The sequence below is a fragment of the Thamnophis sirtalis genome, unplaced genomic scaffold (assembly GCF_051295495.1).
Source record: "Thamnophis sirtalis isolate CommonGarterSnake01/CBP01778 unplaced genomic scaffold, rThaSir2_p1.2 scaffold_9, whole genome shotgun sequence".
Taxonomy (NCBI): Eukaryota; Metazoa; Chordata; class Lepidosauria; order Squamata; family Natricidae; genus Thamnophis; species Thamnophis sirtalis.
Genome location: NW_028261389.1, coordinates 54,139,653 through 54,166,280, shown reverse-complemented (window position 1 = coordinate 54,166,280; position 26,628 = coordinate 54,139,653). Strand labels below are relative to the sequence as shown.

General features: G+C 39.6%; 1 protein-coding gene across 1 annotated transcript in view; it reads right to left on the bottom strand.

The window, feature by feature from the left end:
• ZNF277 (zinc finger protein 277) overlaps positions 1-26,628 on the bottom strand; it is a 55,305-nt gene that overhangs the window by 21,774 nt on the left and 6,903 nt on the right. The window contains exons 2-4 of the mRNA XM_087723618.1: positions 9,376-9,577; positions 5,963-6,051; positions 2,984-3,066 (exon numbers count right to left, since the gene is read on the bottom strand). Of these exons, the coding sequence (XP_087579744.1) occupies positions 2,984-3,066; positions 5,963-6,051; positions 9,376-9,577 (374 nt within the window). The remainder of the gene's footprint in view (positions 1-2,983; positions 3,067-5,962; positions 6,052-9,375; positions 9,578-26,628) is intronic.

The following is a 26,628-nucleotide window of genomic DNA, read 5'->3' as shown; positions in this document are numbered from 1 at the left end:
GTAAAGTATGAAGAAGGGAGGGAAAGGGAAGGGAAAAGAAAAAAGAAGGGAAAGGAAATAAGGAAAGGAAAGGAAAGGAGAAAGGAAAGGAGAAAGAAAAGGAAAAGGAAGATAGAAGAAGGACAGAAAGGGAAAGGAAAGAGTGGAATGGATTGGTACTGCTCAAAAATCATGTCTCAAGATCCCATTGACCACTTTGGCTCAGGCAGTCCAATTCCACATGGCATCCCTCTCTGCACAAAGGAAAAGGGAGAAGTCGAGGCAATGCCTGAGAAACGCCAGATGTGCAGAGAAATGCAGGCTACAACCAGCGAATTGCATTTTCCCAGGAACCAACGAAGCCCCAGAGGGCTAATGGGAAATCTCCTTTCTGCAGCGTCATCAGCCTCCAGGCAGAGTCTTCCTTGACTTCAGGAGAGAGTTCGGTGAAGAGAGAGGAGGGAGGGGGAATATTTTAAATAAATTTAACACATTAAAAAACACTGTTGGAAACTGGTGCACGGTGTTTTCTTGTTACGTGCGTGGCTGCGCAGGCGCGGACCTTAGAGGGAACATTGCCCACTGACTAACCCACCTATTTTTCGGAAGCTTTGGTAGGCTCGCATTCCCCCCTCCCCAATCTTCCTCCCTTTGCACTTCATGCAAGGTTAACTCAACACAGAAGACTCAATCCAAATGGCAACTGGCATTGCATTTATTAAAGAAAAAAGAAAAAAAGGAAATCTGAAGGAAAAGAGGGAGCATGGGGTGGGGGGCATCAGAAACGGAGAAAGAGAGGAGGAAGAGTGGGCGCAATGCTGCAGCTTTAAACAGAATGACAGAGTTGAAGCCTCTAAAAAAGCGTCCTCTACTATGAGGCAGAAGAACTGCGTGCCTCACCTACCTCGGGACTTTTTAGGCTTTTAACCCTTGCTTAACTCTGCTCAAGCGATCATAAAACATTTTAGAAGTCAGACTAGACTAGATGAGGCAACAGTTCTCCTGCCTCATAGTAGTACTTGGGGTTTTTAAAAGGTTTTTTTAAACAGTTAGGCAGTCATTCACGGTGAGGCAGCAGCTAGCTAGCCTCACCTCACCTCACCACTGGCCTTTTTACTTTTACATTTTTTTTCCTTTTCATGATGACAGTGGTGAGGCTGTGTCTCCCCTACCTCCCCTGACTGCAAGTCACTGATATATATATGTATATATATGTATATGTATGTATATGTATGTATATGTATGTATATGTATGTGTGTGTGTGTGTGTGTGTGTGTGCATGTATGTATATATGTATATATGTGTATATATATATATGTGTATATATATATATATGTATGTATATATATATGTATATGTATATATATATGTGTGTGTATATATATATATATATATGTGTGTGTGTGTGTGTGTGTGTGTGTGTGTGTGTGTGTGTGTTTTATTTGTGCTGATAAATAAATAAAGGGAGACTAGTATAGATCTATTTCAAGCTATTTAGCTCTCATCAGCTAGCCATACCCTTACTGGGATTCGAACCTGTGCTATATATATATATATACACACACACACACACACACACACACACACACACACACACACACACACACACACACACACACACACACACATATATATATATGGGTTTCTGCCTGGATGGTCTCTTGTGACGAGCCGAAGGAGAGAGAATAGAAGTAGTGATCTTCCTCCCATATTTGGGCATACCGGGGGTTGTAAAAGAAATCTAATACATATACATATACATATACATATACATATACATATACATATACATATACATATACATATACATATACATACATACATACATACATACATACATACATACATACATACATATATATACATATATATATATATATATATATATATATACACACATACACACACACACACATACACATACATAGATACACAGATACACTGTGTTTCCCTGAAAATAAGACAGGGTCTTATTTTCTTTTGATCCACCAAATGTTGCTTGAGCCTTATTATTGGGGGGGGGGCTTATTGGTTTGGGATTGCTGGGTAGCTGTTCTCTTGTGAGCAGGCGCCCGAAGAGCTGGGCATAGCCTCAGGGGCAAATGATTGTGTTGTGCTGTCACAGCAGTGCAACACAGCAGCCATGAGGTGACCACGCTCACGTGGTCGCCCAGCAACCCCCCTTTCTAGCCGGGCAGAGCGCCACTCACCGACCCAGTAATATCCCAAAGGTTGGAAAGGAGGTTGCACAAGCGCCCTCAGCTCGTGTGCCTCCCAGCCTCACCATGCCCTGGCCCAGCTCTCCCTGTTATGCTTGGAGCACTGCAGCAACATCCTGGCCCTGCAGGGAGAGCTGGGCCAGAGCATGGTGAGGCTGGGAGACACGCGAGCTGAGGGCGGAACAGGCGCTCGCGCAACCTCCTTTTCCAGCTGGGCAGAGTGCCACGCGGCTTAGCGCCTTTGGGATATTACTGGGTTGGTGAGTGGCATTCTGCCCAGCTGGAAAGGGGGGCTGCCGGGCAGCTTCTCGTTTGAGCAGCCACCCAACAACCCCCCATTCCAGCTGGGCACAACACCACTCACTAACCTAGCGGTATCCCGAAGGCGGAAAGCAATGTGAGCGCCTTTGCTCCCCCTCCCCCCGGCTCCTGCGGCTTGGCACCTTTGGGATATCGCTAGGTTGGTGAGTGGCGCTCTGCCTGGCTGGAGGGGGGGGTTGTCCATGGGGCTTATTTTTGGGGAGGGCGTATATTTTTGCTATACACACACACACACACACACACACTTATGTATTATAGAAATGTCTCCTATAAGACATTTCTTACTTGAATTTCTCCAATAATGCTCAATATACTTCTAAAGCAGCAGTTTTTACTGGGCTAAAGTTTCCTTTATTAAATTGTTATGGTCAGTCTGTAACATAATATTGAAAGAGAAGATCTAGAGGTTATTGACTTTCATTTTATCTGTGTAAATAATTTCACAATCTCAATAATATCTTACCAGTCTTTGTTGTTGAAGTTTCTCCCTTAGTTCTCTGTCTTCAGGTAAGGCATCACATAAAAGAAAATAATTGTCCTGATCCTCTGTTATGAAGTAAACATAAGTGTCAAAGCAAATGATGTAGCAATAGCAATAGCAGTTAGACTTATATACCGCTTCATAGGGCTTTCAGCCCTCTCTAAGCGGTTTACAGAGTCAGCATATCGCCCCCACAGTCTGGGTCCTCATTTCACCCACCTCAGAAGGATGGAAGGCTGAGTCAACCTTGAGCCAGTGAGATTAGAACCCCTGAACTATAGATAACAGTCAGCTGAAGTGGCCTGCAGTACTGCACCCTAACCACTGTGCCACCTCGGCTCTTTTGTAACCGTGTAACTTTTGTTAGTATACTAAGATACTTCTTAAATGGCACATTGCATTGAGGTATCAAATTATGCAAATATGAAAAGGTCACTCATCCTAATCTCGTATATAGATAGAGCAGAAGAGGAAGCTGCAACCGAAAATATATTTAAATCCTGAGAAATTAGAAAGCAAAACAAAGGAATTCGAAACAACTGTTCCTTGATGGGCTAGGTATAAGTTGAAATAGAGGAGAACTTGTCAGGCTTTCAAGATTGAGTTGCAATGCCCTAACTACAGGCCCCAATTTGGGATTCATTTTGGCCATTCTGAAATAGCTTCCAGGACATCATCAGATGGCCTTGTACTGTATAAAAAGGTGATGGGTGCATCAGCTGATTGTCCTTCACAAAGCAATCTCTTCATGGAGATGGACTCAAAAAGCAATCCATGATTCTGTGCTGCCAGGACTCTGGTTCACTCTCAAAGAGTTGCCACTAGAAGAATTTGTTCTCAAAGAGCCGTCTGCTGGATGCCCATTCCATCAGTGATTTAATGGTTATCTACCCATATTTTATTTTCTCTCTCTCTCACACACACACACACAGACACACGTTTATGAAAGAAAAAAGAAAGAAAATTCTTCTTTAGATCTCTCTTAGCTGTTTTCTCCAGATATATGAATTAGATAGTCTGATATTTTTGGTAAGAATATAGTCATTTATCTGCATGATATTTTGATCCCCCTCCCCCCCCCAAAAAAAGACCATTCTCTATCTTCATGTCAGGAATGTTTTCAATACCTATGCCAAAACAAACTGCATGGTAACTTGGAAATGTAACTTTGATCTTCCTCAATTAAATGATCTGGTTGATTGGATTTTTATGGAAGGTATGCAGGTAGAACATTCAAACATTCAGGTTTCCAATGTGTGGCTTTCAATTTTGGAATTTGCCAACATTTTACAAAATATTAATCTCTGTATAGAGAACACTAGGCCATTAATTCAACTTCTGAAAAACGGATTGCCAATTTAAATAGTCTATTCTACAAGAAGGCATCTTTCAGGTCTTGACCCTCTTTTCATTTCAACTGCTTCTCAAACATCTGGATTTTTTGGAACTTTGTCTAGAGTATGAACAGATATTAACGATGCCATATTGTCTTTGGGTCAGAGCTGTAATACTAAGTTGGCTAAATTGCTCCAGACCATATTTTTCAGGGCAAAGGTTTATCAAATACATAATCCTGAATTAGGGTTGTTAATTTGCATCCAGATATTGGAAAGTCCTCTATCACATTCTAGTTATTTACATTCATTTGTCGCTATCTCATTTCCCAGTCAAACAGGAAATTAGAGAAGACGAAATGTTGAAACCATTTTTGTATTGTTAGTTTCTATAAAGATATGTTTGGAGAGAATCTTGATGAAGGAATGTATAAGTCATTAAGAAAAATGACAATTCAGTTCTAGGAAAACACTATGAACCCCAAATAATCCCACAATAATTCTGTTTGGTGTAAAAGGAGGCAGAGGGAAATTCTAGCAGGCCTTTAAAGTTTTATTATTATAGCTTACAACAATGAAGTAGCATTCCTATATTCCTGGCAATGTCTGTTTCCTGACCTGGTCTACCTTGAACTTCTGACAGTTTCTTATCAATGGGACAATTAGCTTGATTTCTTGTCATTTGCAGAATTTACATATGAAAACTATCTGCACTCCTCTATGTTTCCCTCTCAAACAGTTTATGACCCATTAAGCAGTTTATAGAAACAATCCTCTCTGCTTGCTTTAAAAATCTTGTCTCTATGGTTCCATAACTCCCTGATTTCCTCCAAGACATAGATGGCACAGTTACTTTTAAAAGAACAGTCAGATCTGGCTCTAACTGTGTATAAACATATAGCAGGTACATATACATAGGCAGGAAGACACTAAGATTGCTGTAGGAGATTTAGTTTAGCTATCCATAACGTTTTTTTAAAAACTTTTCTGCAATCTATCCAAGAAATAAGTCTCAACGTTTATAGGCCTATTCCCTATCATAGATCAGTACAGCCTGGCGGTTATCCATTTGCAAACTCAGACAACATAGATTTTACAATTCTTTTTGTCTATGGAGGTTCCCAGTCTCCAGGTCATGGTTGTCCCAAAGGTGCTTTTTCAATAGACAGCTGGACTTCCTTTGTTTTTCCTTGAAAATATTTCAATTCTCATCCAAGAACCTTCTTCAGTTCTGAACATTTTGATTTTTTTCTCCATGAGTCCTTTTTTCAACTTAAAGTGCAAAACCTGATCAAAGACTTAACTCTTCTTAATTATTTGATTTTCAAATAGAAATTGATGAGAAGATATGTTCCCAAATTTGACTATTTCCTGCTGCATTTCAATTTCTAAAGTACTTGGGGAATTACAATGAAATGTGATTTAAGTACTATCCCTAGATCTTTAACTTTACAGTATTTCACAGCCACAAGCTAAATCAAAGGATTCATGGAACATAAATTCTCAAACAGGTATTTTTGCATGTAAGGTAATTAAGTACAAAGTAAAAATGTGCCATTTGGTGATTAGTAAAAATTGAGATCTTTCACACTAGGCCTACAAAACTTCTATTACAAAACTCACTTACCTAAAGCTGCTTCAGAGTTTGTCTTTATTATACAACAGAAGTCAGCAATTGGCTGTTCTGTGAATCTTTTCTTCCAGTACAATACATACCTTCAGGGGAGAAAAATAAGAAAAAAATATAGACAACTCTATAAATGTCTTACTATACAATTAATTAATTCTATTAACATTTAAATAAATAATTCTCCTTGCAGTATTTGGAAACTTCATTAGTACTAATAGTCTTCTATGAAGGCATTTCTTCAAACTAAACACTTCTGTTTAGCCATAATAATATACCCGACATATGGATTAAGATACAAATTGAGAATATTTTGCTAAACATTTTTCAGATGAACAGTTTACACGCAGATCCCAGACATTATGCCTGGAATTTGTTTTTAAACATGGGAAGCTTATCGTGTTAAATAACCCAACTATTTAAGGATTTTATTTGCTCTACATTCTTTCTTTCTATGTTTTTTTTTGCTTTAAGTCTTGATATTGCCTAAGAAATAAATGGGATCCTTTGTGCAAGCTTCATCTCAAGCCTTTGAAAAATGTATGCTGTTATGAATGCTGATCCTTACTTAGCAGTTTAATTATCCAACAAAATATCGAAAAGCTGCAGGAGCCAGCTTTATGCCACAATACCATGTGCTACCATATGGTCATTCTAAGAAGTGAACTTCTGGATGTACTTATACTAGAAATACAATATGCAAAGAAAAGGAAAAATGAATCAAATATTCCTAGACAACCTTTATAAAACATATACAAAAATCTTCGTTAGAAAACTTGAAAACTATAATTTGTATTTTAATTTGTACAAGAGAAGTGAAAGTAGGCAATTCTATTTGCTCATGCCAATTTAAAATGCACAAGACACATTATATCTGTTGAATTCCAGGTATTTTATCCTTTGTATAAATGAATATTTGTCCCATCAAGTCTAATCCTTCTTCAATCTTTCCACACTAGAATGTTTTCTTCTAAAGTTTTATTTAAAGTTTTGTATATTTTCAATCTTTTAAGTTTGAGGAATATTCACTAGTTTCTACAAAATCCTTGGTAAATTTCTGAACATTCAGTAATTCTAATTTCTCATAATTAACACATAATGCTGACACCAATGCAAAACTTTAGTTTTATTTTAAAAGTTTTAAATAAGTTTTAGTAAATGGGCTTATAGGTCACTCTTACAAATGATTTTTTTAAAAAGTAATTTGTACCGCATTAACTACTGTATGTCCAATATCATATCATCAACAAAAACTTTTAGGAATTATTCTTCATTAACTTTCATATTTTGATATATGCATCAGTACATAGAATTGAAACTAAATTTAACCCTTTACAATGATAATGAATCAAATGTGTTTACATGTATATGTTAATAAGCAGCCTGTTTCTTCCCTTTCTCTAACTCCTTAGTAATATATTGTCAGAGAAAGTACTGATCTGAAATTTGGAATAAGATCTCCTTTAGGAAGAAGTTTAGTTTGTTTTAAACATATTATTTTAATTGGCTATCAATTTGTATAAATTTTGTATCTGTGTTTAGTAATTGAATTGGTTTATAAAATTGAATAGATATGTATGCATATTTTCCTTGTTTAAAGCATAATTGGCAGATCCGTGTATCTGCTATTCTTTGATGGACGAAGAGGTTTCCCCTTTGATCGGATCTTCAAACATCCGTCTGAAATGCTGGCAGAAGCCCTGGAAGTCATCCAACAAAGGGCTCTGCTGCACTAACAAGGGAGTGGCCCACCGGGCAGCTGTGCCTGAGAGCAAACTAATCATGAATCCCACCTTCGTCCGGTCAGTGGGAAAGTCCTCCGCTCTCAGGCTAATAAACAGCTGGCATTGTCCCAAGAATGCTGCAAACATGGCCAGACTCCCATCATATTTATCTGGCATGGCTACTGGGCACTTCCTCCTTGGCTGGGGGGGGGGTTGCAACTGTTGAATTTGATCCGTCAGGACAGCCATCTGTTACGCGAGTTGCGCATGTGCAGCATGTAATTGCTCCATAGTTACTGAAATGGAGGCTTATCGGGCAGGAGTCAATCTGTTCTGTCCCCCCCCTTCACGGCTCTTAACAAACGCAGGCAGACAAACTTAAAAGGAACTTTTCTTTATCAGTTCACAGTTCAAACTGGCTTCGAGCCCAAAAAATAACATAAATACAAGTCTTTGACCAGATAACGTAATGAAAACAAATCTTTCTTACAGCAACTCAATTTGAAGAAAATGAAAGCAAAACACTCTTCCAAACTCTCTATGAATCAGGGTTACAGACAGACAGAGCACTTATCCAAGTGAATCTTACATAAACCACGACTGATGATCAAACAATGTTGTACAAACCAAGGCACGCACGAAGGAACATATGTTGACTCCTGCAACTAGGGCATGGCAGCATCTGTCCTTTTATCTCCAAACCTGCCTCCCACAGCCCCAGCTGCATACTGAATCTTGTATCCCGAAAAAACTCACAGCAGAACTGCTGAGTCACAACAGGCAGACAACTGACAATTTATTTACTAAGGTTATTTTTTAGGTTTGCTTATTAAATTATTCCCATTTGTGTTTAAAATCATCTCCAAAATACTGTCGAGCCCGATCCGGGGCTCACCATACCTAGGAGTGGTGGGAAGGGCACAGAGCAGCACACATTGAAGACAGTGATCGCAGCAATGAGTGAGGCTGCAGAAGCAGCAGCGGGACATGCTGGGGCGGTGCCATCCATCCTCCCATCAGTAGGCTGGCCGCCTCACCGGTTCCACATGAGCGGTACCGGGCAACAGGCAAGCACCTGGCGTGAAGAGCAAGGGGCGATGGGACTTCCAGTGACAGTGCCATGCATCTGCTCGACAGCTGCTCGCTCCTGCATGTCTCTGGTCTGGATTCAAGGGGCCCTGAGGCTCATCTCTGGCTGAGACACACCGCTGCAGCCAGATGGTTGCTTCAACTGGCTGGATGCTGGGTGGCCAGCAGGCGGGTCTGGCCGGCTGAAGGGTGTGGCCCTGGACAATAAAGCACGCTGGGAGGCAAGAGCTCCCAGTGCTGACTTTGCATGTAACTGTGTGTGATAGTCATCATGTCCCAAGACTCTGGCTTATTGTTATGGAGTAAAGCCTGAACTGCTCGGTTTCCTGTGTGTTTGCTTTGATCCCCACCCGGTCTAGGCCTGGATTGTTTGAGGCTTATGTTGGAATATCCATCTTTTAACAGGACAAAATTTAATATAAAATAGCAGAAAGTCAGAAAGAAATCAGAACCAAATGTGTTTTGTTCCACTATGTAGAGTTGGTGCTAATTCATAGAATGATTTTAAAGATCTGTTTCTCTTCAGTTTTAAGTTTGGAAATTTTATGTTTAAAATTCAAAAATGAGGTCTGAGGCCTACATTTGTACAAGGAAACATACCTTCTAAAATCTGCAATCAGCTTGACATCTGATATGACAAGTTTGTGTTTTATGATCATGTGTTTCAGAATTTGATTTTGTTCTGATATTAGATAATATTCTTCACAGAATAGACAAGGCACAGATGAAGATTCTTCTTCAGCAGAAATGCCACCTGGATTTTCTGGCAGGGAAAGTGGTTCCAAAATATAGTCCTGGTGGTCTGAAGGGAATAATATCACGATTAATACATATACACAAAATAGTTTTTTGCACTTACATTCTATTTGCATTATTCCTAAAGCATAATCAATAATTCATATATGCATTTTTACATAAACACTTATATTTATATGCAAGAATCTATTTTAGAAAACCAAGAAGTGGTTTTCTTTCTTTAAAAAAAAAACAATTTTTATTTTTGAACAAAGACAAACAAACATAAAAATAAAAAAAGCCATCTTCCATTACAAATTGTAGAAAGTGTGTTAGTTGGTTATAGTATTTCCATGCATCTCTTCCATAATCCTCATCTGCTTTTCATATCAAATCGCATATTTTAAATTCACATATATTCATGTATATCACGATTATTATATCTCAACCTTAATTTGACTATAATTGTTTTTACATTCTTTTATATATAATATTCAAAATCTAGACTAGGATTATATGATAACATTCTATTAAATCATCCTAAAATCATCCAATCACAATACATCTTTATAACATATTCTAGATAAAGCTTTTAAACCTCCTCTCATATTCTCCATGTATTGTTTATATAAAATTTCATATTATCAAACTAATATATCCATATGTAATGTTATCATTATTAATCATTATTTAACTATAGCTATTGTCACTTCATATTATACATACTACTAGTAAACTAAATTTAGCTTAGTTTTTATTATATATTTTCATTGCATCAACCTGTATCTTTCCAGTAATAGTGCAGTCTTATATCTCTTGCTATTTGTAGCATTAATATTCTAGTTACTTTCTTAATAAATCTTGTATGAACTTCTCTTCGCAACATGTTGTTCCTTTCGTATCTCATAAAAGCTCGAAACCCACCATCTGCTCTTTCCATCAGCTTATTTTTGGTTATCACTGGTGCTTCTGTCAAGATTTCTCTCCTTATCTCCGTCATTTTTTCTCTCTTTTCTTCTTCTGTGCTTTGAAGTCTGGGGTAGTTCCAATCCATCTATCTCCCCTTTCCATATTACCAACCTCGCTCACTTTGTTGTCAGTATCCACAGTTTTCTTATCTCTTTGCTAATTTTTTTCTTCCATTTTTGAACTCTGTCCTTCACATTCTTCATTTGATAAACATCCACAGTTTCTCCATCAAATTTTTCTGTTTTGTATTCCATATTCTCCAATCGCTTTTCAATTCTCTCTGTCACAACTAATAGATTTTGAATTTCAAATATACCGTATATACCTGAGTATAGGCCGACCCGAATATAAGCCGAGGCACCTAATTTTACCACAAAAAAATGGAAAAGTTATTGACTCGAGTATAAGCCTAGGGTGGGAAATGCAGCAGCTACCGGTAAATTTCAAAAATAAAAATAGATACCAATAATGTTTTTGAATATTTATTTCAAAGAAAAACAGTAAACTAGCTCTGTAAGTGGAAAAGAGGGTCAATAAAAACAATATGGTATCAACAATAACTTTAAAAGTACAAAAACCTTAGCTCATTCAGCAACCAAGCTAAAACACAAGAGTTAAAATCCTTCAAAACTCATACAAAGTGCTGTCTTCACTGCCATCCATAGCATTACTAATGCCACATTTCTTGAAGGCGCGTTGCACCATGTCCTCCGGAATCTCTTCCCATGCATCACGAACCCACTTTGCTATCAATTCTATGTCGGGCTTCATCAGATTTCCACCTTTTGTCAGTCGGGATTGACCAGATGACATCCATTCATGCCACATCTTTCTCACACGGTCTTTAAAAGGTTTATTTAAACACACATCTAGCGGTTGCAATATAGATGTAAGCCCACCTGGAATAACGGCCAAAGTAACTTGAGAAGATTTTGCCATTTTTTTTATGTCATCAGATGTGTGGGCTCTGAACATATCCCAAACTAGCAATGATGGTTTTTTCTTTAAGGCTGCTCCTGGTTGTTCTTTCCAAATTTCTTCCAGCCATTTTTTTGTTCCGTCTTCATCCATCCAGCCTTTAATATGTGCGCGCACTGTAATTCGTGGTGGGAATTTGACCTTTTTAGGCAAGGTCTTTCTTTTAAAAATAATGACAGGCCGCAGCTTAGTTCCATTAGCCAAACATGACAAAACAACTGTGAAATGTTTTTTTTTCATTTCCTGTGGTTCTGAGAAAAATAGTTTTGTCTCCCAAACTTGCCACAGTTCTGTTGCTTGGAAGATCAAAGGTCATAGGTGTTTCATCCATATTTCCAATATCTCCCAGGTCATAGTTATGGATCCTTCTTTGTTTTATGATGAATGAATGGAATGACATCACTTTTTCATCAAGGTCTTTTGGCAACTTCTGTGAAATCTTTGTTCTTTGCCGCAAACATAGGGCAAACCTATTCATGAAGCGGGTACACCATCCTGCTGACGCAACAAATTTTTCAATGCCTGGTGCTTTTAATTTGTCATCTTGTGCCATTTGAAGGGCATGTAAGCGAATTCCCATGCGTGTTACGCAGTAACCATTTTGACGACACTCCATAACCCATTTATGCAATTCAGTCTCTAGAGCCCCATATGAAGTTGTTAAACCACGTTGAGCTTTTTTTGCCTTTAGAATCTTTTCCAAGTCAGCTTTCTTTTTCCGCCATTCCCTCACTTGTTTTTCATCAACACAAAATTCCCTACTTGCAATACTGTTATTGCTTTCTTCTGCTCTTGACACAACCTTAAGTTTGAAACCAGCTTCGAATGACCTGCGTTTTTCTTTTGGTCCAGGATTACTGGTAGAAGTATTGGGATCCATTTCTAACAGAATTAAAAAAAAAAAGACTTGTTCGGGTACCGTATCTTTTGAGGCCTAATGCAGGCTGATATTACAGAAAGTGATGACATGACTGTTTGCATAGAGCAGCCTGTGTTAGGGCTCATAATATACATTCTACCAGTGTCCTGCCTGTGCCCATTAAATATACAGCCTGCCTGTGCCCATTGAATATACAACCTGCCCTGTGTCCATTAATTATACAGCCTGCCTATCTGTCTATCTAGTTATGGTCTCACTTTCTTTCTCTCCCTCTCCCTCCCTCATCTCATTATCATCTATCTCAGTGTTTCTCCACCTTGAAGACTTGAAAGTATGTGGACTTCAACTCCCAGAATTCTGGGAGTTGAAGTCCACACACTTTCAAGTCTCCAAGGTGGAGAAACACTGATCTATCTAATTAATATAATTATTTCTCCCTCTCTTTTTCACTCTCTCTCCAGTGCACACATGCAAATGCATAGGGCAGCCCACCTCACACACAGGTAACTCCGGGCGGCTTACAACATTATGATGCACGTCTCCCCATAGCAGAGGAGATGGGGAAGCCGGGGGCCCGGAGATCACCCGGGGGATGCCGAGGATGCCCCAACTCAGCCCTCTTCCCGCTCCAATCATGTGCCGCTACTTCCTCCGAGCGCGGCGCTTTACTCACTCCTCGGAGCGTTCGCAACTTCGCTCCTTCCAATTTCTCGGCCCGGGAGGCTCGCCGGGCTCCGCCTACCCCGGGCCCCCATTGGTTCAGCGGGCCGAAGAACGCAAGAGGGGTGCGGTTGGGAGGGAAAAGCGCTTGGCGCGAAGGACTTTCTTCCAACCAGCGGAACCCCCTGGCACAATTGGGCTGCGATCGGCGGCCGTCCTTGCTACAATCCGCGCCGCCTGCCACATCAGCGGAATCTAATTCAAGAGATCTTAATCTTGACAGCGTTGTTGGGATCTGCGGTGAAGAAATTACTTTAATCAGTGGGGTAAAGTTCGTTCTTTCGCTCGCCCGAGCTCTGATGAGGGGGAAAGAGAGGACTTTTCTTACGCCTGCATCAGAGCTGGGGGGGGGAGAGAAAGGACTTTACCCCACTGATTAAAGTAATTTCACCCGCAGATCCCAACAACGCTGTCAAGATTAAGATCTCTTGAATTAGATTCCGGCTGATGCGGCAGGGGCTGCGCTGGCGGGGACGGGCGGAGGGGATGGGACTTGGAGTCCTACGATCTTGGCAAGTGGGGAGTCCCATCCCCCCCACCCGTCCCCGCCAGCGCAGCCGGGCTGCAATCGGTGGTCGTCCCTGCTGCAATCCGTGCAGCCCGCCTCATCAGCGGAATCTAATTCAAGAGATCTTAATCTTGACAGCGTTGTTGGGATCTGCGGGTGAAATTACTTTAATCAATGGGGTAAAGTCCTTTCTCCCCCCCCCCCCCCAGCTCTGATGCGGGCGTAAGGAAAGCCCTCTCTTTCCCACTCATCAGAGCTCGGGCGAGCGAAAGAAAGAACTTTACCCCACTGATTAAAGTAATTTTACCCGCAGATCCCAACAACGCTGTCAAGATTAAGATCTCTTGAATTAGATTCCGGCTGATGCGGCAGGGGCTGCGCTGGCGGGGACGGGCGGAGGGGATGGGACTTGAAGTCCTATGACTCGAGTATAAGCCGAGGCGGCTTTTTTCAGCCCAAAAAGTGGGCTGAAAAACTCGGCTTATACTCGAGTATATACGGTAATCATTTGCAATGTTGGTTTCTTTTTCCTGCTGCACCATTTTTCCAATTTTGCAGGCACTGCCACTACAGGATTCAAGGCTATTTTAATAAACTTCAAACAGGTTCATTTATTATCTTTCAAATCAAAATGTTGTTTTCCCTCCAATAGCTAGCACCTGTAAAAAAAAGCAAAAAGCTCCCCAAAAACACCTGTATAAACAAATTGTACTCTTCCTACTATCACTCTCAGTAAACAAACTGAAAAAACCTTGAATTTCAAGTGATCAAAGAAAAAACAATGTATCCAGCCTCCAGGTGGCAGTGTATCTGCTTTTTCTCCTGTTGTGACAACCCTCTTTATAATCCTTATTATCTTCTTTATATTCCAAGCTTAAGAAAGAAAAAAAAACCTTAAATGGAGATAAAAAAAAATCCAATCAAGCATTATAAAAAAGGAAAATTTTAATCCATAGATCTAAGCAAAAGTGAAAAAAGAAGAAAAAATTAATCCATTCAGTTTAAAAAATAGTGAGCCTATGCAAAAGTTCCATCCATGAAGAAAAAAATTAGAAACAGGATAACACACTAACTTTAATGTAGATTAATTTCACCGCTTACAATCTTCTATCTTCAATTTTAATTTAACTTAATTTTTTGGGGGGTAGTCTCTTTTTCTAATAATAAAATTTCCTCATCAATTCGACACACTTTCTCTTTTCGCTTTCTTCCCGTCCGGAGCTGTCCCAACTTCAGCAGCTTTATTAGCTGCGTTTCTGTCGCCGGAAATAAAGGTTATTCCTGGATCTTTCAGGGACTTTGCGGTGTCCATGAGATCAGCAGGATCTCAATCACCATCTCTGCGGGACGGTTTAGGTCCGAATGGACTGTCCAGTGACAGAAATATTGACTGAGATCTCGGAGCACTAAGATCGCACATTGTGCCGTTGCGACGTCAGCTGCTTTTCCAAGAAGTGGTTTTCATTCTAGTGCCCAAGGACTGGCATGAATGGGAAACAGAATCATAATAATTTTGTCACCATGAAATGTATTCCTTAAATGTCTGCCATTCTGCTCCAAAATTCAACTCCCAACTCACCTTGCTTGCCCAGCAACGGGGACACAACTTGTTGCTTCCTGTTGTCATAGCCCAAAGAGGAAAATACAAACAATAATACTTCCATTTGAAAACATGACAAATTATAATTACATCATTTTCAAAATAGCATAGAATATTTGAGGCAATTCAATTTAAAATGGCTGTGGTTTATTCCATATTCAAACCAAGGCAGCAAGTTTTGTTCATATTGAAACAAAACTCATGAAATACATCATGTCAGCTCTGGCGAGCTCACAGGCCCGGAGCTGCCATTCAGGTGGGGGGAAGCTGCCAGCGGAGATCTCCCTCCTCCACAAGCAATGAGAACTCTCTACAACTCTTCATAATTTGCAAAAAAATACTTTCCAAATCAGACAATATGATTGTCTGGATTTGTTTTCTCAGTGTCTCTCATAGTTGAGGTCTACCTATGATGTGAATTGCAGGCCTCTCTCATCTTTTTAAGTGGGAGAACTTGCACAATTGGTGGCTGACTAAATACTTTTTTGCCCCACTATAATCCACCTTATCCTGCTTTCCGCTTTATTGAAATGTATAAAGCTTTCTTAACTCTTTTTTCAAATAAATGTTTTATTTTTTAATATAATAGACACATATTCTGTGGACAATGTATTGAATGGATCAAATCTTTTTAAAACAATGCTAACAGTACTTATACAAATAAGTATGCATAATCCTGATCTTCCAACTTTCTTTCTTTCTAATTCCTTATCAAGGTGGCGCAGTGGTTAAATGCAGCACTGCAGGCTACTGCTAGATCAGCAGGTCAGCGGTTCAAATCTCACCGGCTCAGGGTTGACTCAGCCTTCCATCCTTCCGAGGTGGGTAAAATGAGGACCCAGATTGTTGGGGGCAATATGCTGACTCTCTGTAAACCGCTTAGAGAGGCCTGAAAGGCCTATGAAGCGGTATATAAGTCTACTGCTATTGCTATTGCTATTGCTATTGCTATTATCTTTTTTCCCTTCAATTCATTTAAACTTAAATAACATTTCTTTGCACCATGTATTTGTTATCCCCTAAATTACTAATATTTAATATTTTGAAAATTACTAATTATCCCACCATAATTTTAATATCCCAAATGTCTAGGACTATTAATAAAACCAAATAACAAAATTATTTGGCTTTATTAACAAAATTAACAAAATTCAATCAATCCCAGGAATATATCTCAAAATCCCCATAATTTCTAATCCTTAAAAGTTTAAATTCACAATATAATTTAACACACTATTAATAATACAATTAAATTACCTAATCCTAAATTTCCACCTACTAAGCTTAATTTATTTTAAATTATAATAAATTCTATTATCTGTTAATATGTATGCTACTATTTTCTCTATTTGTATTTTCTATTTTTTAAAAAATATATTTTATCATCATCCATCATCTCTTAACCTTTTTGGAGTTCCATCATTTATTGACTTTTTAATCACCCTTTTATTTCTGTTTCTTGGGAGTCTTATAGCTCTTTTTGATGTTTTTATATCTATTGAACATTCCCTTCTGGTTGTCCTTTATCTCTTTCTGCTGTATTATTTGAACACTCATCAGTAAGATTTTCTTTTTTTAAAAGAGATTTTTCTTTTTTCTCTCTGTTCTATTATAAGATTTTAAGGAATTATCTGATTGATTCCTACTTCTTAATCCTTTCTCTTCATTATCTTTATCTTCTCTTCTATTTCCTGAATATCATGTTCATCTCCCCCCCCACCCAATTGTTAAGTGGCTTATATACTTATTTCTTTATCTTTAGACAATCCCCTTGTCTCCTTATTGTTCTTTATAGTTTCAGGCATGTTTTTAAGCATCAAAATTATTTCTTCATTTGCCACTATTATTCCCTGTAAATCCATTTTGTAACAGTTTAATAAAAATTACTCAGTTAACCTCTTTGGTTCCAACGGCTCAATATTTAAAAACTCCAACTTAATAAAATTAAATCAATCCCATAATTATGCCTCCAAAATCCCATATGTTTACAATCTTTAAAGATTTTCAGTAGTTTACAGCCTTGTGATTTTCCAATTATATATCTTCCCAACTGTCCAAATTTTAAAGTCTTATTTAACTTTTCTTTTTTCCTCTTTTCTTCTATCTCCTTTCTTCTTTTGTCTTGTAGAATGCTGTCAAATAGCCTTGATAATCCAAATCCAAAGTAATCCACTAGGTCCCTCCAATCTTTGAAAATCATAATCCAATAACCAGTTTCAATAAAATTTTGCTACTTGCAATTTAATTCATCTTAGAACTCTTCAAGAGAAAAAAGAAACTCATTAGGTATTTTCAAAATATCCAAATCATCTTCTAGAATAGAGTCAAGGTCAGGCTGCCTTCCAGATGTTATACTTTCTTCTATTTTGTGTATTAGACTTTATGAGTATTGGACCTCACTTTCACTAAGGATACTGACGCTATAGTACTGTAGTGCTCCTCTGCTTCCAGTAGATGGCTCTCCTGCTCCCAACTTCAACATTAAACAGTATGTCAAAAACAGCTAGTTATCCAATAAATCCAGGGGGTTAAAAAATACAAATAAGCAAGATAGTTTCTCCCCAAAATCACCTTTCAAATTGTTTAAGTTCTTTTCCAGGCTTTCTGTATTTTAAAGCGAACCTTGGGCATTTCTTTCGCCTCTTAATTTTCAGTCTTTAATCTTCTCAGCGTGTCTCCGCTTCCTTAACGCCTGGAGATTATATTTACAAATTCTTGTACTTAAATTACATTTTTAGAGTAAGAGTTGGAAGTTGTCTCACCCAGTTTTAATGCTATCCACAAACTGCTCCAGCACAAATATTATGGTCCCAATTGTCCCAGCTTGTGACTGCCAAAAATGGCCATCGTCCTTGCTGCCATTTGGGAGAGCTTGCTTCGGACCTAATGAGAAAATTGCGAATTCCTTGTGTTCCACAAAATGCCTCTCCCTTCTTTGCTGCCCCTAATTTCCAAGCTGTTCTCGCCGTGACGTCAACCGGAAGTCGGTTGTTGGAGCACTTCAATAAAAGGAAATAAAACCTGCACCTCATGTCTGGTGTCTTCCATCAACTTCGTCACTAGTCTCAAACCTGAACTAGGGACTACAATCCCACAGCTAGATGTTAGGCAGAGGGACGGCCGGGAGCAAATAAAATGTGTATTAGATAACTCCTAAAGCATTAATTAGCCAAGGCTTAGGAATAGGGATGGCTAGAAACCAACAAAACAATTGTTAGAACATTACTAAAATGTTTATTAGATATTTCTTTTTTTAAAATATTTTTATTTTTTATTTTCAAAACAAACACAATACATAAAATCTTCCTTTACATACTTGTTTGAACAGGAAGCCTGTTCAAAGGTGCGCTCTCTATTGAGAGGGACATCAAAGAAATTGCCTCTGTTGTCAGGTTCCATCGAAGACGAGGACTCCGAAGAAGACAATTCCCCTTCTGAATAGGCTGGGGGGGGGGGGCGTCAGGGCCCATGGGAGGCAAGACAGGTGGAGCTGGGGACGCCACTTAGTGATCCTCAGAGGGAGGGAGGGAGGGCTGGGCAGTTAGATTATGTTGTTGTTTTTGGGCCCTCTGAAATTCTTTCTCAAGGGCCTTCTGCCTGCGCTCTTCTGCCCTGGTAGTCGCTTTAGAGACCTTGGGGTTTACTCCTGAGGAAGGGGCCTCTTTGGCTTGCCTCTTCCCGCTGCTCTTTGCTCCTGATGGCCCTGCCTCCTCTAGTCCTGCATTCGTATCCATAGCTGGATCAGCCATTCCCCAAACATAAATCAACGCCCCAATAAGATAGGCAATGGTCTCACCCGTTTCTGGCCAGGCACTCCTGATCTGGTCCACCTGGGGTGATCCCGCATTGCTGGGCACTCCACACGGCTGCTGTAGAGTTCATGCCTTTTTTAAAGTGTCCCAAATGGCTGACTTTTTTTCCTATGAGGCTTTTCTGAGCCTCAAAATGGCCACAGCTATCTTCGCGGGCTTTTCCGACCTGCAAAATGGCCACCGATACTAAGTGTGGCCACCAGACTCACCTGGAACCGTTGTGCGCGAAATGGCCGGTCACGCATCCCTCCGAGTGCCCAGAATCAAGGAGCGCCGCGGGGAAATAGCCGTGGAGCCGTAGCTCATGAGCTGGCCAATCTGATTGCAAGGCAGGCTTTCTGAGCGAACTCGTGACGCAGGCAATCAGATGGCTGAGGAGAGGCAGCCAGAGATCAATTTCGAATTTCCCTCCAATTTGTAGAATAAAGGATTAGTTAAGGAACCGGTTTGAGGTTGCTTGCTGGTGGAAGCTGGTCATTACAGCTCCAGAATCCTGGTTGCGTTTAACTGCCAGATGAGCAATCCATCAGCCATCTGACAGCTTGTTTACCTTTTCTTCGGGTCAAGGAGATAAGGTGAGCTGATTGTGCTGGGCAACGTGCCAACTAACTCTCGCAGATTGTCTCTGGGAGGGGGGAGGAGGCCAGCCAACGGCAGAATCGTCTCCGTGCCAGGAATTCCTGCTGCATTAGCAGCACAAAGCAAACCTCAAATCCTCAGAACAAAATTTGATTTATTGAATCCAATACAAGCGGACCCTGTACATGTGAACTTTTAATTGTTTGTATTAATCCTTAGCTTCATTTTTTTTACAAGAATTCCTTCTGATATCTTACTTGCTAAAGAGATATTCAAAATGGCGCCAAGCAGCTTTGTAACACTGTTCGAGCTTTGAATTTCTACGGAGTTTAAAACTTCAAAGGGAAGGAGTGATTTAATACTAAATTAATCAGTAACAGCTGCACAATCGTCCAGCACAGACTTATTAATTGGTTGAAGAAGATTAAAACTTGGAATGGCTTTTAAGCAAAACCCTATTCAAAAGGTCCCCCCCTGGCTCCAAAAAGTTCGCAGTCATTACTTCCTCCCCCCACAGGGGAGCCATTAACTAAAGAAATTTTTCAGAAGGAATTGGCTGAAGCATTTAAAAATCATGTAGTTACGATGGAAACAAAACTTAAGGAGGAGATATTTGTTGCGCATAAAGAACTGTGTGATAAACTTGAGACTCGGGTTCAGAAGATCAGGGATGATATGTTGGGGGTTGTTAATGTGAATATGTCTCGGAAATTGAAGACAGATTAGAAGATCTTAATGATGCCAAGACTAATTTGGTATCAAAATCGACATGGTGCAACAAAAGTTGGAAATGCTGAAAAAGAAATTATTATGTTACAGTATAGACAAATGGAGTCTGCACTAAGAATAAGAGGTTTGTGTGAAAACAATCAGGAGAATTTGAAAAAGATTTTTTCGGAAGCTTTCGATAGTCTGTTGGGAAGGCCAGGGGGAAATTTTGATTGGCAAATTGATAAGGTTTATCGTGCTAACTCCCTGCTGGCGAAACAGAAGAAGCTTCCACGGGACATTGTGATTTACTTTACTACAAGAGACATGAGGAATATGATATTGCAAGAGTCCTATAAAACCAAGCTTCAAATTGGGGGTCAGGAAGTGACTGTTCTGAAAGAGATACCACCTCTAATGCTAAGATCCAGGAAAGACTATGCTTTTTCAGTTGAAGAGCTTAAAAATTGTCAGCTACAGTTCAGATGGGAGGCACCAGTTGGGCTAACATTCATCTTTGAGGGGCAAAGATACCGTCTTAAATCAGTATGGGAAGCTCGAGACTTTTACCATAATATCTTGAAGGCCAGACATCCCACCCCACTTGGACCTAGAGAAAGAGAACAAGAAGGACAAGATAAACAGCAAACTATACAACTATCAACAAGGATGGATCATCTTTCTCCCTCAGAAGTACAAGGAGCCAAGGAACAAAGACAAAACCATGTGATTACCAGACCAATGGATCAACAATTTAAAAAAAACAATCTACTAATTACCAATGATTTGTTTTCTAGGGTGAAGAAGATAAAGATATCTACCAGAGTTTTATCAGATCATAATCTAGTTTGGATGGAGTTGGGAGGGGTGACGCAAGCAAGAAGCTCTTGGAGATTGAATGAAAATTTATTTAGACATGTGAAATATACTAACAAATGTAAAAATGTCAATATGAATAAGGGTACACCTATGGAAATTGTATGGGATGCAAGTAAAGCGTATATGAGAGGAGCTTTGATAAATCTAAATAGATTACATAGACGTAAACAAGGGGGAAAGTGAAGAGGACTGGAAGATGAAATTAGGATTATGCAAAATGTTTTTTTTTAAAGGATAAAGTTTACTCCTCAGTTATTTTTGTTACGTATAATTACTGATTGTACAGCTGTAGAGATTAATTTGATTTTGCACTTAATAATTGCAGTTAGAGATTGTTGGTGGCGCAATACTGGAAGAAGGAAGACTTCCCTACAATTCAAGAATGGACACTGAAAGTCAAAAATTTAGCCGAGATGGCTAAAATATCTGCATATCTTAAATATCACTTAAACGAGAGATATAAATGAGACTGGAAAAAATGGATTGATTATATACAAAATAAATACGGGACTAAGAAACTCCAGATAGCTTATGATTAAGATCAGGAATGATATAAATTGTTTAAAGTTAGCTTAGTAAGGAGGAGCTAAGTTCAATGTAAAGATGTTATCAATTTTCTATTCTTTTTTCCAATATATTTTAGACTGTTTTTGTTAAAGATTTATACCGTGTATGGGTTCTGGGAAGTCGGGGGAGGGAAGGCTGGGGGAGGGGTTGGGGGGAGGGAGGGTGGGAGGGAGGTTTGATGAGGGGTGTTAGATTTTAATGTAATATGATTGCACATGTATACTGTCTTCTCTTACTTTTTAATTAAAACTAGGATATGTTAAGTATATTGTTATGGAAGTATAAATACCATCAACATAGATTGGAGTTTGCTCAGAAGCGGAAATACACCAATGAGAGGAAGAGTGGGAAACAGAAGGGAGAAGAAAGACGGGAAGAGAGGGATAGGAGAGGGTAAGGGGGAAGATGAGGAGGATAAGGAGGAGTGGAATGTAGAGAGAGGAGAAGGAGAAAGGAAGGGGAAATAGAGTAGGAAAGGATGCTGGAGGGAAGAAAGGAGGTAGGAGAGAGGTAGAAGAAAGAGGTGTATGGAGGGCAGAAGAGCTAATAATGGGTTTTTATATTTTTGGGTGTTGATGACAAGAGGAACTGATGTAATTGCTATTTAATACAATAGGATATTAGCTATGTAATAGTATACATGTGATTGTATGTTATGAAAATGAAAATAAAAAAGTATATTTGAAAAAGAAAAAAAAGGATTAGTTAAGGAACCAATTTAAAGGTACAACAAAATTTTACCAATTAAAGATATAATTAAATAATTTGGAGAGATCAATTCTCACAGCCAGTCCAGGTTGGACAGTCTGAAAACTGGGGAAGAGCCACAAGGGCCTGATGACATCATAAGTGTAGACTCAGTCTGATTGGTTAATGGACGGAGCATACCCAGTCTGGCTGCTGTCTCTACGATAATAGGAAAATAGCTGCAGCTTTAATGATTGCTATTCCAAAGAAGAAAAATTTAGGGAAGATTATGAAACTAAACAACTTCCAAATGAGACTCCAAGTTCATTCCTATTTATGTGATAATATGAAGCAATATTCTGATTTGGATTCTGATTCCCCAGATAATCAGAGGATGTTAAATATGTTGTTCATAGGAAACAGTTGTGAACATATTAGAAGAAAGTTACAATAAGTTGGAAGGGAGCAGTGGCTCTTCCAGTCAGCCAGCTTGTGGTAAGTGCTTATAAAGTATTTGTGAATAGGGATAAAGAGAAAGAGAAGCAGGAAAATGTACGTGCAAGACAAAACACTGTGTTTTTGCCACAGGTTTTGCAAGGCAGTGATAGGGCCCTCCAGGAAGAGTGGCCTGAGGAGGGAGAGGAATGAGAGGGTGAGGAAGGCTAAGAGTATTTCAAGGACACAGAAACAGAACACTTCTTAAGAGAAATGAATGTGCTTTTTGTAGGAAAATAGGGCATTGAGAGGCATGCCCACTGAATGCAAAACATAAATTTGTTCCATCTGGAGATAACCAGCACGCCTCTCCCAGTCCGAATCTTCTTATGCTGGGAGAATAAGAGGCAGCCAGGGGCAGTTAGATGTTGGACCTTCTGGAGAAGTGCAACATAACTCCTTTTTATAACCCTTGGAAATGGCAGTTGGAGAGGAAAAGTTGATACATAGCTTTTTGTATATGCCTGACTGTCCTGTTCCTCTTTTGGGACGTGACTTTCAAAATTACAAGCCACTATTTCTTTTGACCAAGAACAACCTAAACACGAATCCTAGAGACTTGTTTTGCCTCTCTTGGAAACTATATACAAGAGCCTCCACATCAAAGGCAATCTGTTTTAGATGCAGTTAAGCCATGGGTGTGGGCGTCAGGTTTCCAACAGTAACCAGAATATATTCCTCCTGTGGAGATTACTCTGAAACTGGAGTAAATAGCATCCCCTATCTCAGGAGGCTAGGACAGGATTGAAGCCAATTATTGAGTATGGTCTTCTCAAAAAGGAAAAGTCCTCTTATAATAATCCCATTCTACCCATTAAAAAGCCTGATGGATCCTTTCACGTGGTTATTGATCTCCATTTTATTAAGTCACTTACAATGACCATTCACCCCACTGTGCCAAACCCTTATATACTGATGTCTCTGATTTCACCTGATTTTGCATGGTTCACTGTATTGAATTTAAAGGATTTTCTCTTTTGTATTCCTCTTCAAGGGAATAGCCAGAAGTTGTTTGATTTTCAATGGTCTGAAAATGAACACATGCAGGATACTCGGATATATTGGACTGTGTTATCCCAAGGATTTAAAAATAGTTCAACTGTTTTTGGAGAAGCTCTTGGGTCTGATTTACTTAGATGGACTCCTAACCAGGAACAAATAGAACAGTGTTGCAATATGTGGATGATTTATTACTGGGAGCTTCCGCTGAGGTAGAATGTGAACAAAATACTATTAGTCTTTTAAATTTTCTGGGTGAATGTAGCTATAAAGTTTCTTTACCAAAGGCTTAGTTACCGTATTTTTTGGAGTATAAGACACATGGAAGTATAAGACACATCAAGGTTTTGAAGAGGCAAATAAAAAGGGCGTTGGTACTTAGCTGATACGCCTCTTCTCATAGTGGGAGGAGGAGTATCCAGAATGGGTTGACCTTGTCCTCTCATGATTGGATGAGTCAGATAAGCTCTTTAGGCAACGCCCCCTGGCCACCAGGTATTCCCCATTATTGGCGAAGAACTCTCTCCGACTCGTTGCACCATTCACTCCAGACTCTTAATTCAGTTCTTAGCTTTTAATGTTTCCAACATCAATATTTATATAACTTCATAAACAATGAACATAACACTTAGTCGTACAAATATAGTCAGGGAGGGACTGGATACTCCTCCCCCCACTATGAGAAGAGGCGTATCAGGTAAGTACCAACGCCCTTTCTCCATAGTGAGGGGGGAGTAGTATCCAGAATGGGACGTACCAAAGCCTGCACGTCCCTAGGGAGGGAGACCTCTGAGGCCCCATGTCCCCCACTCATGCCACTGTCTGGGGCCAGTGAGGGGCCAAGAGAACCACTTCCTCCCCCTCCCAAAGGATTTTCCGTATGACCTTGGGGATCAGGGGTAAGGACGGAAAAGCATACAGAAGACCCCTGGGCCAGGGGCTTCGCAGAGCATCCACCCTTTCTGTCCCCGGTGTCTGGTACCTAGAGAAGAACCTCGGGAGCTGAGCGTTGAGGGACATGGCGAATAAGTTGACCTCCGGCCATCCGAAGCATTCTGCCAACTCCTCAAAAATTGATAGCTGCAGCTTCCACTCCAAATTGTCCACCTTGGTCCGGCTGAGCCAGTCGGCTCTAATGTTCTCCACCCAATATATGTTCTGCCCTCACCAAATGCTGTCTAAGATCATAGGCTATCTGAGGTGCTTCTGTGATTTCTCATAGTCGGACATCACATTCTGAGTTTGTGGTGGGTTCTGGCATGGGGACCGGCCTGTCTGACCCTTTTTCCCTGGCTATAAGGGTGCTATGATTCTATGCCTAGGATTAGCTCAGAAATATTCTGAATGCAAACACAGACGGAGTTCAATGGTCAGCCACTAGGGTCCGTTTAAAGATGAAATGAGAGGAAGAAGGCGGGGCTTAGCAGTGAGAAGACGGAGTTTCAGGCTATTCCTGAAATTCCCCTATTCTGAAGGAAATTGGATGGTCCGTTTCGGACTCAAGCTGTCCCGGAGAAACAGTGAAAGGTTGGAGGAGATCCAGTGACCACAGAGACGTTCGCAAAGTCTCTGGGGGGCTTGGAATTTAACCTCCTTTGCCAGTTCCTTCTGAATTAGCTGTAAGCTAACCGAAACTGCAGGTTGCCCCTAAGAATGGTGTGAGTGTTTTCAACTGGTAAGCTGATTTTATTACTTAAAGAGATACGGTCCGCATAAAAATTTAAGCTAATTGAAACCAAAGAACAGAAGAATCTAGCGGCGAATTGGTTTTTTTTTAATGGGTTTATGGCCGGTGGTTACCCTATTTCTTAAATGCTTTAAACGCTATTTACATGGATAAAGGAAAGATTACTCCAACATCTCCTCTGACTCTCTTTAAGTGGGCTGTAAACCAATTTACTATAATTTGGCTCCTTACAATTTGACACTTTTATTGCTTAGCTGTGTTGGTCTAAGATCAGATAAGATTGCACAGCTCCCAGCTTGTTTTTACTTGCAAATACCTTAAAGCCTCTAAAGGAAGAAATATTAGCTGCGTCATAAACATGGCGTCTATGCAAGCTTCAAATGATTCATTTCAAATGATTTTCTCCGCATTTCAAAAGTTGTCTGACACATATGATAGATTTGAAAAAAAGCTGGACTATTTGTTGTTTTTAACATCAAAATATGAAGAAAAAAGTGAGAATGTTGAATGTTTGAATGTTCCTGAAATACAAATGAAGAATGTCAGAAATGAAGTTTCTCAATTTGCTGACACGCCGGGCATCTGGTTTAAAGATTCTCAACTTGCTGACACACCGGGCGTCTGGTTTACTTCGGAGGGAGAAAGAGATGCAACGCTTGAAAGGTGGGCAGCCATACAGAAGATTTATTTCAAAAGACAGAGCGCAGGAGGAATGAGAAGCATTAAAGAATTTATACTTTATGAAACATCACTTGCAGAATTTCCGATACCACCCCTGAGAATTAAAGACAAGCTGAAAAGTGCAACAAGCTTAGGACAACGATATTATATCAGAGGCATCGTAAGCAAAAAGGTGCGAAGATATTCCTGTTTGGACTTGCTTATAAAGACGTTTGGTGAACTTGTTCCACGAATGGCAATAGGATTAAGGAGGTTTTGTTATTGGAGAGACACAGGCTGATAGAATACAATTCAAAATTAGCTAAACCTAATTACTCTTATTTGTAATAGACATAGCTGAATAATAATTGATATTGATAGTAATGTATA